Source organism: Fundulus heteroclitus, chromosome 20, assembly GCF_011125445.2.
Source record: "Fundulus heteroclitus isolate FHET01 chromosome 20, MU-UCD_Fhet_4.1, whole genome shotgun sequence".
Lineage (NCBI taxonomy): Eukaryota > Metazoa > Chordata > Actinopteri > Cyprinodontiformes > Fundulidae > Fundulus > Fundulus heteroclitus.
The window spans coordinates 29,992,767-30,006,497 of NC_046380.1; the positions used below are offsets into that span (position 1 = coordinate 29,992,767).

The following is a 13,731-nucleotide window of genomic DNA, read 5'->3' on the forward strand; positions in this document are numbered from 1 at the left end:
GGCTTGTGGTGGGGTCTTGACAGGAGCAAGGGTGCCAAATGGACCCTAACCCATCATGCGACATTTGCAGAAAATGTTATCAGCAACTTCAAAATTGTCGCATCTGTCACTTCGTCTAAACTTTTCTGTCCATAGCAGACTAAAAACGGAGTGGTTTTAAACAGTTTCTAAAATCATTTAACCATATCCTCAAGTCTACCCCCTTACTGCTTCCAGCAGACAATTCACAAGTCTGCAAACATCACATAGCTGAACCAGCATAGAAAAGATGCTGGTTCACTCTGCCTTTTCACTTTGGCTTCATGTTTGTTTGAATAGTGACAGTGGTAATTACCAGATAATTTTTAAGGTGTCGTATTATGTAAAAACTTAAAACGAACATCTACTTTTTACCATGTGTGACTGTTAAAGTAAATGTAAGCAGTATATATATTATATCAGTCTCTCATGCTTCCCCATATCAATATGTAAGAAATAGTAAAAGAAGCACAATCCTCTCCTGGTATTTGACGTTTAGCTCAAAGACTGTTGCTAATTTTGAACATCTTCTCTTGACATCTCAATCTACATTCATTATTGTACATTAACAGCTGGTTGAAGTTAACCAATGTGTGCACCGTAGCTGAAAAAAAAAGCTGTTTTATTGTACGTCAAACACTCGCATCACTTATTTAATTTCGGCTACACAACACAAGATGTTCTTTGTTTTGGGGGGTTTTTTTTCAGTTTTTTCCTTCAAGTAACCAGGATTTACTCGCGAAGCAAAACGTGAAATAGTCCAACCCGCGCGCCATATTTCTTTAATGTACGGAGTTCAAATCCAGGAATAGCTTGGAGGACATGGAAAGTTCCATCATCACCTTAGTGAGCATTGAAGTGGTGTGACTGTCTTCCACCGACTTCCTATCTGGCTCACAGTCTTCAGAGATGGGCTAAAATGAGTGGGTCATCTATCACAACAGAGGGGAGAGTGATAAATTTATAGCCGTGAAAATAGGCCAGAGCACAGCACTGATAGAATAGATAGAGTGTAATTAGGACAAGGTTAGGCTGTGTTACACTCACACACACATACACACACACGTATGCCGTTCACTATTTATTCTTAGTGATGTAGCACACATACGTACATGTAGGTTTCCACCTATATGCCACCGTTACCTGAAGGCACTCTGCTCTTGAAGGCGTTCAGTGTGTTGCTGTATTTAACCTAAACCTGCTCAGCCAGCCCAACTACCATCTTTTACACAATTGCGCTTCTTCAAGGAGGAGAACATAGAACCAAACAGACTAAAAGCTCAGTTGAACCTTCCCTTGTTGAATAAAACTATATATAAAAAAAAGGTTAACCCATCAATCTGTTCAGGTTAGCCCTTCCTTGTTTGCCTCGCTTTCTTCTGTCGGTTTTTAAACACTTTCTCCAGCCTCTCCCCAGTGCAGTTTACAACACATTTACTCATTTTCACACCTCCTCTTTCCTCTCAGATCTGTTCCATTTCCGTTGCCGTCAAAAAAAAAAAAAACTCACCTTCCCAGTCACAACCCCCACTCCCCACCCCGGCTTCCTCCTTCCCCATCCTCCTCTCCCAATGGTCTGCAAGCATTCATCTGCGTTGTACCATACACTGCCTTTCCACACAGGCACATGCGGAGCCGCCCCCTGTCGTCCAGGGCAGAACTGTAAGCCTATGGAGCAGATGGACTCAGGACTGGCGGAGCTGTGTGACTGCCTCAATGTACATGTTGCTCAGATGAGAGGACGATGTCCTTTGCACAGTCCCTTATCTAAATCTGGCCACCCACGGACATGCCAATATAGAAGCTGGCAGCTGGTTGGAAAATCTGGATGCCCTGAATAGTGACAACACGGAGGCTTTTGGTACAGGATCTAAGAATCGGCTGTAGCATTTCCGGGATGACTCGATTAGTAGGGGGAGAACGTTGGAAATAATGATTCTCGTTTTGTCTTGGAAAAGAAAATCCAATCGAGTTCTAATGTAAGCCTAGCCATGAAAAAAAAAATGTAAAATGACAACATCTCTATCATATATGACTGGAGAGCCCTGTAATGATGAGGAGTTAGTGAATATGAGGCAGCAACATCGTTACTCAGGATTTGATTTTAACTCACCATTGTATTTATTTCTGCTAATGTTCAGCATTGTAGCAGTAGTGCTGTAGTGTTCTGAAAAGGTTCATGTTTGAACTTGCTGTTTCTCTAAAGTGGGCTTTTTGTTTGCTTTCCACGAGGAATGCATTCAATCCCTTAAATTTATCCTTTGACCTAACCTTCCCACTCCTGATTTCCATTGGCACTGACTGCAGGTAGTGGTTAAAATATTTCACTGAAGATTCCTTCATGAGCATGATACAACATCAGTTATCATATTACATGCAATACTTCACATAACTGTATGTTTCATGTAAACCTTTATCAATTCTGCAACATCAGCAAACATTTATATCTGGTAAGGATTAATAAAAGATAATAATATTGGCAAATATTCCTGCTTGCATCTGCCTTAATGTATTTCAAGTAGATGTATTCAGTATATCATTAGAAGAATGTTAATAAAAATCATCCTATGTAGAAACTACATAAAAGTGTACACATCATGTGACATAACGGTATATCATGTTCAATTTAGCTACAAAAATGATCAGAGGAAAAAATATAAAACCATAAAAAGCTGTGATAACCATATAGCATAAATGCACACATCCTTTAATCGACTCTTTTCATTGAAGCACTTTTCGATTAATTTGAAATATTTAGTCCTCTTCAGTTCACACGTGCCAACAATCACTTCCTTCTGATGAACTTGAAGAAAAGAGTTAAACAACCCTGTAGGAGTTTGTTTTTTGTTTAGCTTTTTGGTTTGTTTTTTGTAGCTTTAGCTATGTATAGGTCTCTTTTTGATAAGGTACCTTTGGGCAAAACCAACACCGCACATCACTGAAATAACACCATACCCGAGATGAGAAATGGTGGCAACATCATTCAATGTGGTCCAGGTTTTTCTCTAGGTGGATGAAGGCAATAATAGTTCCAAATATCAGACACTTTATTTTTCAGCATGACATTGAATATCGGTGGTGTGACTTTTTTGTGAAAAAGTTAGAATATGTTGCTGTTAAGGTTTTATTTTGGTTAATGTACTTCTGCCATCAGAGGGGTTTGAGATTTGGCACCTTTGAACATCAAGAGCCAGTTTTCCATTGATGCCCCGGTTATTTCTATTTCCTGAGAAATGAAGGAGAAGAGAAATGTACCGACACTAATTATTAAAAATGAAACAGCAGCAGGTTCCTGACATGAATCCAAATGATTCCTGAGAAATGTTTGCCTGAAATTGTTAAACAAACATTTCTGACATCCCTACAGAATATTTTATGTTATCTCTAATGCGTTGTTCCCTCTTTTCCATTAATGCTTCTTTGAGCTCAACAAGTAAATTATCAAACATAAATCAACATTTCTGAGTAAAAAGGGCAGCTCGGCTTGTCTTGAGTGTGTCGCCCTCTTGTGGCTACTTCTGTAAACTGCCTGCATCTCCTGACGGAGAGATTGAGGTAAGGTCATGAATTGGACTTCATGCCAAAAACCTCTTTTTTCACTGGAGCAGCAGATGGCTGCTCATCAGTGCACAAGGTAAGAAGATACAATCGCCACATGCTCTACACAGGGTGAAAGAACAATCTCACGTAGAATTGGAAATATAAGTTTTAGTGTTCATTCATTTGTGAAAGATTGTATAGATGAAGAGTGACGTATGCATACCATGTAATATGTGTCGTGGAAACAGGAGATAGAACTATCTCCTGGCATTTTGAACTTTCTCGGTGTGAGTCAACACAACACATCATCCTCTGTACCGAAAGGCAGCAAAACACAAGAAAAGATAACAAACAAACCAGCTGTCAGTTTGTGGGCTTTTTTTATTAAGTAGGTCTGATTTTTATTGTATCTGGCAGAGGGAGTAATACCCTGGATCATAAAGGAACTGATCCCCACATCTTAACCTGCAGTACCGTACAAAACTTTGTAATGTAACAGCCATTAAAACTGCTGTATTTCCTTATCTGTTATGGACTAGACAGACCTATTAGACTAAAAGATACATGTTTTTTTTATTTTTTCTTGGTAAAAATCTAAAAACTGTGGGCTAATTGATACTAAGCTCTCTGATTAAAAAGGTTTGTAGACTATATTTTGCTACAATTACAGTTTAAAATCTTTTGGATTTCTACCTTCTTTGTATATTTAGGGGCTAAATAGTTTTGATCATTCTTCTTTGCAAAATAGCTGAAGTTCATTCTGCTTTAGAAACACATCCACACAGCATGATGCTGCCATCAGCGTATTACACTGCAGGAGCTGAGCGCTCACTGTTAGTTGTGTTAGTTTTCCTCCACATAGTGTTTATGATGCAGATCAAAAAGTAAAATGCTGCTTTCATCTGCTCATAACACCTTCCGTCGTGTTTGCTGTGCCCCCTGCATGTCTTGTGACAGCACCACTTTTGGATACCCTTAAACGCAGATTTTCTGCTTCCTACTTCTCATGAATGTCAGGTTTGTTGCAACCAGGCAAGCCAGATTGATAACGAGCAGCTCTCTTGGTTTAGTTCTGTGCGTTATCTCAGATTTGTGTGTGTTAGTGAACACTAACACCGTGAGAATTCAGCTTGCAGTCAAGGTTGTGGCTCTGACGACTGATAGTTGGTCTGTCCACATATTCTCCCACCCGAGCTTTGACTCAATGAAACTCCTCCAGAGTTATCATTAGTGCCTGGGCTGCTCCTCTGACTGATGCTCTCTTTTACTGGTCTGTCACCTTAGATGGAAGGCTGAATCCTGGTGGGCGTTTTTTTTTTTGCCATGCCGTACTCTTTGTGTTTTCGAATGACGGGTTGAACCGTTCTCTGTGATCTGTTCAAACACTTGGGATAACCTTCAGAAACCAAACCCTTCTTTAAACCTCTCCACAACATCCTCCCTGACACTTCTGCTGGATTTTATTTAGCGGCATCAGAATGAAGAAAGCCGAAGATAAATGGAAATCACACTCTTCAGTTTTTTTAATCCTAAGAAAATCTGGAGACCAAAATTAGCAAACAAACTACTTTAGGTTAAGTTTTGAACATTGGTTGCACTAGATTTAATGTAGAAGTGTCAGAGTAAAGGGGAATATGAATGTAAAATAAGAATATAAGGAATATAAAATATGAAAGTTAGACATTGCTGTAATGTTTGTATTGTCTATCCTATGAAATACAAATAGAATATATGGACGTTTGTGGTTGTGATGTGATATGAATGTTTGTATAAAGCCCTGTATAAGCTTGGCACAGTATGAAATGCAATTTTATCAGGGATAAATCACAAACAGAATTACAGAACTGAAGAATGTCTGCAGGTAAATTGCAGGTAATTTATTATCATTTTGGTGTCAATTGCATTGGATAATCCCTCTACATCCTCTTTTGGTGTTTTCAGAACGCACTAGCGCAATTTTTTTATCCTTAATTAAAGATGCACACCCTGGTTTTACCCCCCGGGTTGTGATCAATATATTTAAAAAATGAGTGGATTTAGGGCCACGGTCTGGTGTTAGAGCAAATCCAATTAGCGTAAGTCTAAGAACCTTTAAATTGGCACTTCCGCCTAATTGGCTGTAAAATTGCCTTCCTACAAATGCTGGTGTTTTAGAGTTAACACATAAAAAAATATCAAGGAAATGAATTGTCCCGCACGCATTTCACGCTGAATGCTGTTAGAACGATGGCCAGCATCTTTACACCGCTGCCTCTTCCTGCGTTCTCTTTTAGGATGTAATCTGCATAAATATAGCAGTCAGCTCTGCTGGTTTGACGAGCCTCCCTCCACCAAAGCTATCGCTGTCATTTAAAGTCGGGCTTGTTGACACATTGAGGAGGCCATGCCAGGCTTAGCTGAGCGGCGTGTCATGATGGGATATGAGGCAGTTAGTTAATGTTGTGTAAAAGGATTTAGAGGATTTGACCCTATCAGCAGAGAGGGCATTCAGAAAGGCTGCGTTAACGACACTAAATTGGTCTGTGCCTGAGGCATGCTAATAATGGAGACATGAAAGACAGAATTTCATAAGGACATTTTAAATCCTGCAAATAAACTACTTGAACTTGGAAGATGGGTGCAATAGATGTTTGTGTGTACTTTTTTTTATTTATGTATGGTGGCACACAAAATGTTTCATTGGCTTCTGGACTACAGGTACTTAAACTGGCGTGTAGATTTAAGTGTCCTACATTTTAACATTTCTTTTGTTACATATGTTGCATTTTCTTTCACCAAACGCTACAACTTGCATGCTTTTAAATTCTATATCATCTGAATGTACATTGAAGAAGTTTGTCTTACAAAGTAACTTGAATTAAGATTTGTTGTAATTTAACACTATATAACTCAGCAGAATGTTATTTGATCAAACAGATAAACCTTTGTAGGATTATGAGTGGATGGTAAATTATTCCAATGCTAAAAGTGTGTTGAATATGCTCCATTTGGAGTCTTTTCACAAACAGTAATGGGGTTTAATAAATCTCAAATCGCATTTTTTTGGTGTGGATTAGTCCAGCCCACTTTTGACCAGTCTATATCATACCATATATACCTTAAGAAACCAAAGAAATGGTATTTAAGTAAAAGAATAAACAATCAAAAACTGCAAGGCATATGCCAACTTAAAGCGTCGTTGACCATCCATGGGGTTTATATGGGGATATTTGCACTACACTGTGCACATCACAGGGGCGGCAACCACTCCATGCCACCCTGGGTTGTGAGCCACATAGGAGGAACTACTGAGATAGTTCAGACAAGTGCAAACAAAGCAGAGGTCTTAGGTTGATAACATGGGCTGAAGCTCTGTAATGTTGCAATGATAGATGGATGATTTTTTTGTCACAATTTGGAGTTTTGTTTTTGGACTGTTTTGTAGATCACTTCCATTCCATGCTCCACTTCTCCCAGCCACCAGCACCTTAACTAGCTCCACCTACTGCTGCAGTTAATCAGTCCCAACTCTGCTCACCAGTCACCCTGCCTATGTATACCTGCCTCACCCTATCACTCTTCGCCAGAATGTCTCGTCGTGTCCCGCTGCCTGCATGCATTGGTCCCCGGTGTCGTCTCGGAGCTCTATTGGTGGACCTGCCCACTTCCTACCCTCTCTGGTTAGTTTGACTAGTGCTTGTGTGCATCACCTGGTTAAAGGTCTCTCCTGGATCCTTTGTGCCTCGCTAAGCCTGACTGGGAACTCATCAGCAGCTTCTGGTCAAGTCCACGTCTGCATGCACCGTCTGGTCTATTTCTGCAAGCATCTTCTAGTCAAAGTCTGCCTCTGCATGCTCTTTCTGATCAAGTCAGTCTTTGTCTGCAGCATCTGGTCGCCTGCTCATTCCTGCTGTCATCTCTTGGTCAGCTGTCTTCATTGATCTCCTGCCCGCCCCGTCTGCCACTATCACACATTTAATGATAAAAAAACTTAAACTCTACGCTGTGTCGGCTTGAATTCCGGATTCTCCTCTTCAAGATCATCACACTTTTTATTTGTTGCTTTTGACAGTTTTACCTTTTCTTTCAAAACAAAAACGATGAATTATTATAGCAATTTGGGGAATCTAAAGTCGCATTCACATTAGCGCCACAATGTCGCCACTTTTGCGTGCTGTCGCTCCCCTGACATTATCACCGGTCGTTCAGCCATGCTTCCTTCTGGACTTGTCGCGGTGGTGATAATTGGTTGAGTCGTACAATCAGGCACACTGCCGCTATCAGCTTGTCTTCCATGTTGAATGAAAACAACTTCATCTCCGCCGCAGTCCCACCTCGCAGCCTTATCCCGTTCCTGAAAGTTCAGCTTTTTTTAACTCCCAACAACTGTTTGCATCCATCGCAGGTTTCGTGTCGCTCTGGCTTCGCCTTCATCACCAAAAGCACATTTTGCGTTGCATGAATTGTCTCTGTGGCTTCGCTAACATGTAAATCTGACACAACCTGACATATTTGCGCTCAGTGTGAACGCACCTTTACATGCATTTTATCTTGACCAAAGCTATAGCTGCAGACTCAAATGTACGCACTATGTACATTAAAATTCACAAACCTGAAGGCTTATTTTAAAATTTCTGTTTCACTTCAAATCTAACCAGATTATTATTAGACTTCCTATTACATCAGTTTTGTTAACTGCAGAAAGAATGTATCACCTCCCCTCTACTTTAAAATGATAACGCTTGACCAGCATGTGCCATGGTGCATGGCAGGAATCCCTGTCCATGCTGCCCCACCAGCCAGGGCGACGGCACAGCTTGACCAGGAAGTCTAGGAGATTTACCTGCCAATGCCTGCCATCTACCGCCCACTTGTCAAATCCTCTGTACTGATTTCACCATGAGGTCTGCTCATCACCCTTGGCTCACCATGCAAAGATACTACAGGAGATTGGTCGCTCTGCCACAGATACCTATCAGATGTGGGGAGAGGAAAAACAAGCAGGGACTAATGAAATGTCTAAGATACGTGTCACAGACTGAGTACGAAGGAATTAAAAGCCTTATCAAATCTCTGCTGTTATGTTTTTTTTTTTTCACGTGAGCCGACAGAATTGAGACAGTAGCCATCCAACATGTTTGTAGGAATGGAAATATTGTGAAAACATAAATGCTCCTCTTATCTTTTCTTGTATTTCTGAATGTGATTAGGCTGAGAAAAGAAGGCATTTGTTCTCTGGCGGCTGCTTCGGACCGCATAAATACGGAGGAGTGTCTGTCAGCAATTGTTCTCTTAGCAGAAATATATTCAGTGACCCACTGGGTACAACCCGTCCTTGTTCCACGTGTTTTTTCCATATATTCACAGCCTATTAGCACAAGGATTTGCAGTGGGAGTCAGTGAAAACCTTCTTATTTGCTTGTGTTTGTGATGTGTAGTCCGGTTTGAGTGGTAAGTGGATGTGTTTGTGTGTGTGATCTTACATGCATGTACTGTACGATGCTGTTCTTGTGCATATATAACCGACTCTTTTGTCTTTCTGCCACGTTTGTCTCTCTGTTCTAGGAATCACCTTGAAGGCGGTCTGTTCTCGCTACTTGGCTCGGAGGTCTTCTAGAAGGTCGGGGCCTCCTTGCCATCATGAAGGGGTTGGGGACCAACCGTAACAGACATCTGTCTGATTCCTGCGACCCCTCTCTCAATCATCCAGAGGCTCTCTACCACCAGAAGACCAGCACATTGCCACGCAGCCCTTACCTGCTTAGCCCCGCGATGGACCACTATGGCACCATGGACCCCCACCTCTATCCTTCCGCCAATCCAGGCTCCCTTCCAGCAGACTGCATGCTGCCACTCAATAATCAGCTTTCCAACAGCAGCACTTTTCCTGGCATTCACTATAACTCCTACGACCAGTCCGATTTCTCTCCTCCAAGGGACAGCATTGGAGGGATAGGCACAGGCACCATGGGGACGTCCCTGTCGATGGGCATGGCATCAGGTATGGCCATGTCAGGGCTGAGTGGAAGAACACCTATGATTACGAGTGGCTCCGCAACTATATCACACCATATGAATAAGAATCAAACGCCCCCCAGTCTGTTGGATTTTGAGAAGCAGTTGCCGGGAGGCCGCGACGGATTCAGCACTCTGCAGTTCCATCGAACGTCCGCTGCGGTCGCTGCCAAGCAGCGGACAGACAGTCCTGGCCGCATCCGTTACATGCTGCACTCAGTGCAGAAACTCTTCGCAAAGTCCCAGTCGCTGGAGAGCCATAACATGAAGGGAAATGTGAACGGAAGATCTACCGGCAGCGGTGGAGGCACTTCTTCGGGAACTGAGGAAGGAGGGAAGCATAACCGCAGGTCCAAAAGTAAAGACCGTGTCACAAAATCCGAGGCAACTGCTAAGAGACGGCCGAGATCCAACATGTCGGGGTACTGGAGCTCAGACGATTTAGACAGCAGTGATTTGAGCAGCTACCACAACACCATGACTATGATGACCCTGGGCCGTCCGAGTGGCCATGAAAACCAAGGTGGTCAGAGTAAATACATCCACAGCGGCTACAACACTATCAGTTCCTCTAAAAGCAGCAACGACATGAAGTACCCAGCACTTCCTGGTCCAGGGGACATGGGAGGAGGTGGACTCGGTGGACCAGTAGGAATGCTGATAAATGATACCGATTATGTGAAAGGAGGGTCTTGGTCCACACTGACCATGGGCCAACCAAGACAGGTGCTTCAGAAGGGCTCAACTACTCTGGACAGGTCAATGCTCAAGTCAAAGTCCTGCCAACAGGAGCTGACTTGTAACTATCTGCAGGTTGGACGCAGGGTGAGTATGCAATGTCTTGTAAAGAAAGCTTTACACTTCTGAACGTTTTCTGCACATTGTGCTGTTAAAACCTCAAACTTTAATGTATTTTATTGGGATTTTAACTGAGACGCTATCACAAAAAAACTACATTACTGTGAGGTGAAAGGTAAATTAAATTACAAAAAATGTAAGATGCGGCGTGCATTTGAAATCAGGTCTTTATATATACTGATATAGATTGCCCTCTGTTAATTATTATTAGATCCCACCTGAGTGTAATTTTAAGGTCAGTATAAATGCAGGTGTTCTGTGAAGGCCTCATGGCTTCCTAGAGAACAGCATCATGAAGTCCAAGTAACCCAGCAGACTGGTTGGAGAAGGGTATGGATATACCATTCATAGAACATCCCACAGATCACTGTTCTATCTATCATTCATAAATAGAAAGAGTTTGCTACACCTGCAAATTTACCAGGACATGGATGTCCATCTAAACCAACAGAGATCCACAGCCTAAGTTGTCAGATAATCTGTCGACAGGAAAGAAGGAAGTGCTGAATTACCGTAAGAGGCAATCCTGAAAGTAAACTTGTTAGAGGCTGCAAAGAAACTGATGCTTCAGCGGAGCTTCGCCTTCCAGCTAAACCCTGACTCTAGACAAACAACCACAGCTACAACAGAGGGGTTTAGATCCACGCTTGTTTGTGTGTTATAGCGGCCAGTCAGAGTCCAAATCTTAATCCAACTGAGAATATGTAGTAAGACATATAAATTGATGTCTACAGAGGCTCACCATCCAGTGTGGCTGAGAGCGAGCTGGTTTTCAAAGAGCAGGGAAATCAGGTAGAGACATACCCCAAATAAGCTGCATGTGTAAAGCTCTAGAGGCATTCACTCGGGGGACCTAAAATCATATCCATACTTGTAAAACCTTTTTCATACAATAGATTCAAAAAGAAGAAAAGAAAAAAGGATTACCATGTATTCATTCCCTACTGCTTCCCAATTATGCACTACTTAACGTTGTTCTATCACATAGCATCCCAGTAAAATACTCTGACGATTGTTGTTGTAAGGAATCGTGAATGACATTTATGAAAGCTAACTCAAGACTTTTATCCCTTCATTGATCCCTCAAGGGGGATTGGAGCAGCTCATTAGGTCGCAGTCCGGGTTTCAACGAGATCCCATGTCGGCGGATGCGCAGTGGTAGCTATGTGAAGGCCATGGGAGACATTGAGGACAGCGACGACTCCGAGGGAAGCCCTAAACCCTCGCCGAAAAGTGCTGCTCGCCGTCAGAGCTACCTCAGAGCCACCCAGCAGTCTCTAAGTGACCAGCTACCCCCACGCAAGTAAGAGAACGAGCAAGACACGTACATAGGCACAGCAAGCATAAGACATGCTGATTTTTTGTTTGTTCTGGCTTAGACTGTATCTTTTGTTTAGACATCCTTAGACTGAAATGTTATGATTGACTATTTAAAACTTCTCACATTAGGAAGGTACTTTTTTTTTTTTTGCAGAAAACACCAAGGTAGTGCTAAAAGTGCTCTGCTTTAAAAACATCAGAGCAATCAATAAATATTGCAGCCAGTTTCCATGTGCACGGGAAGAAACCCGTAATGCCCTTTCCTGTCATGAGAGGGCACAGGAAGAGACGAGCACAGAAATACAGAGTTTACGCATGAAAAGCTGCGACAGCCTCCCTCCTCTCCTCTACATCCAAACAAAGCATTAGGCTCACTAAGATCATCCAGACAAGCTGCCTAATCAGTCTTGCTGACTCTGAATTCACCGTATTGATTTTCATATATATTTTCTGAAGAACGGTTTCACACAATCTCATGCAAGTGTGACTTTCGCTTTATGCTTTTCTTGTTTATTCAGGTTTTAAAACTGAGCACAAATGTTTATTTAAGCACTCCGCCGGCTAATGCAAGACAGTAAGATAACAGTAAAACAATTCTATTTTATTTTGTATGAAAGCAATATTACTGCTGTTAACAACAGAATCACATCTAGAATACTGAATAAGATGATTATTTAAAGCCACCATAATATACAAAACATGCTCAGTTATATATTAGGAAAGTGAGAGACCATGAGTGTGTTAACAGTGTAGTAAAATCTTGTTTACTTGTTGGTGTTTTTTTTTTTTTTACATTTGCACACTGATAGTTTTTAATAAAGGATCAATGGGAGGATAATATTATCATGTTAGCTTGGTTATCTGCATTTATAGCTAATCTATGGGGGGCTATATATAATAGGCACACTATTGTGACTTTTTGAAAATGCTTGTTTCAAAATAGGGCCTCTCTATAGAGAGGAATTGGAGCTGCTGCTCTGAAATGCACAGGGAAATCTGAGAGTTTTGCTTCTCGCTCTTTTAGCCATCATACACAACTGACTGACAACTTCCAGTAACATGTGAAAGAAGGGGAGTGCAGCTCTACCTTAAAACTGGAAATGGGCTAAATTAAAATGGATGTGGATATATAGTCATTTAAAAAAAAGAAGAAAGTAAATAGTTATGGGGTTCATTTGGTATTTGTTTTTCACAAACCTCACAATTCAGCTTGATTTTTGTTTTGTATTGACATGGTGCAATCTGTTCTGTAGGGTTTTGAACACTTCAGGTGACATTTCATGACAAAGACCAGATTTTTTTATACGTTTTAACCCTAGATTTGAGATGTGCATTTACTTTTGACTATTACTGGAGATTCAACCCCTGTATTGGCGCAAGTATTCGCTCACCCATCCAAATAATTACATTTGGGTATTTCGATTGTTTCCATGGCCACAGGTGGATGAAATCTAGCACCTTTGCATGTAGTCTGCTTTTTGAAGTTCATTTGAAACTGTACTAAGAGCGGATGTCACCATGCAATAAGACCAGTTGTGTAATTTTGGCGGTACAAAATATGCCAGTGTCAGCTGCTTGTGGTGTTATAATAAAGCTGAAATGATTTGGAATGACAGCAACTCAGCCATGAAGGCAATGTAAAATCACAGCGCAAGGTCAGTGGAGGCTGAGATTCACCCTGCACCGAAATAATGGCCTTTCTGCTGAGCCAATTACTAGAGTCCCAAAAATTTTACGTGGCCTTCAGATTAGCTGTAGAACAGTGCATAGAGAGGAATGGGTCATGGAAGGGGTCTCCATGGCAGCTGCTTCCAAGTGTTACATCACTTGTCTGTAGTGATCCTTATGTAATGCACTTTGGTCAACTTGGTGGTGGTAAATGTGCTATGTAAATAAAGTTGACATTTATCAGGCCACCACTGGACTTCAGAGCAGTGCAGATGTGTACTCTGGAGAAACAACTCAGGCCTCCCCTTCTGACAGTCTGACTGACATGTATGG

The 13,731-nt window shown here is 41.6% G+C and overlaps 1 protein-coding gene across 5 annotated transcripts in view; it reads left to right on the forward strand.

Annotated features, from left to right (window-relative positions):
- Positions 1 to 13,731, forward strand: part of dlgap4b (discs, large (Drosophila) homolog-associated protein 4b) — a 103,733-nt gene that overhangs the window by 56,016 nt on the left and 33,986 nt on the right. For all 5 annotated transcript variants that reach the window (XM_021320490.2, XM_036151341.1, XM_021320489.2 and 2 more), the window contains 2 exons: positions 9,103 to 10,377; positions 11,499 to 11,713. In XM_021320490.2, the coding sequence (XP_021176165.2) occupies positions 9,178 to 10,377; positions 11,499 to 11,713 (1,415 nt within the window). In that variant the 5' untranslated portion in view covers positions 9,103 to 9,177. The remainder of the gene's footprint in view (positions 1 to 9,102; positions 10,378 to 11,498; positions 11,714 to 13,731) is intronic.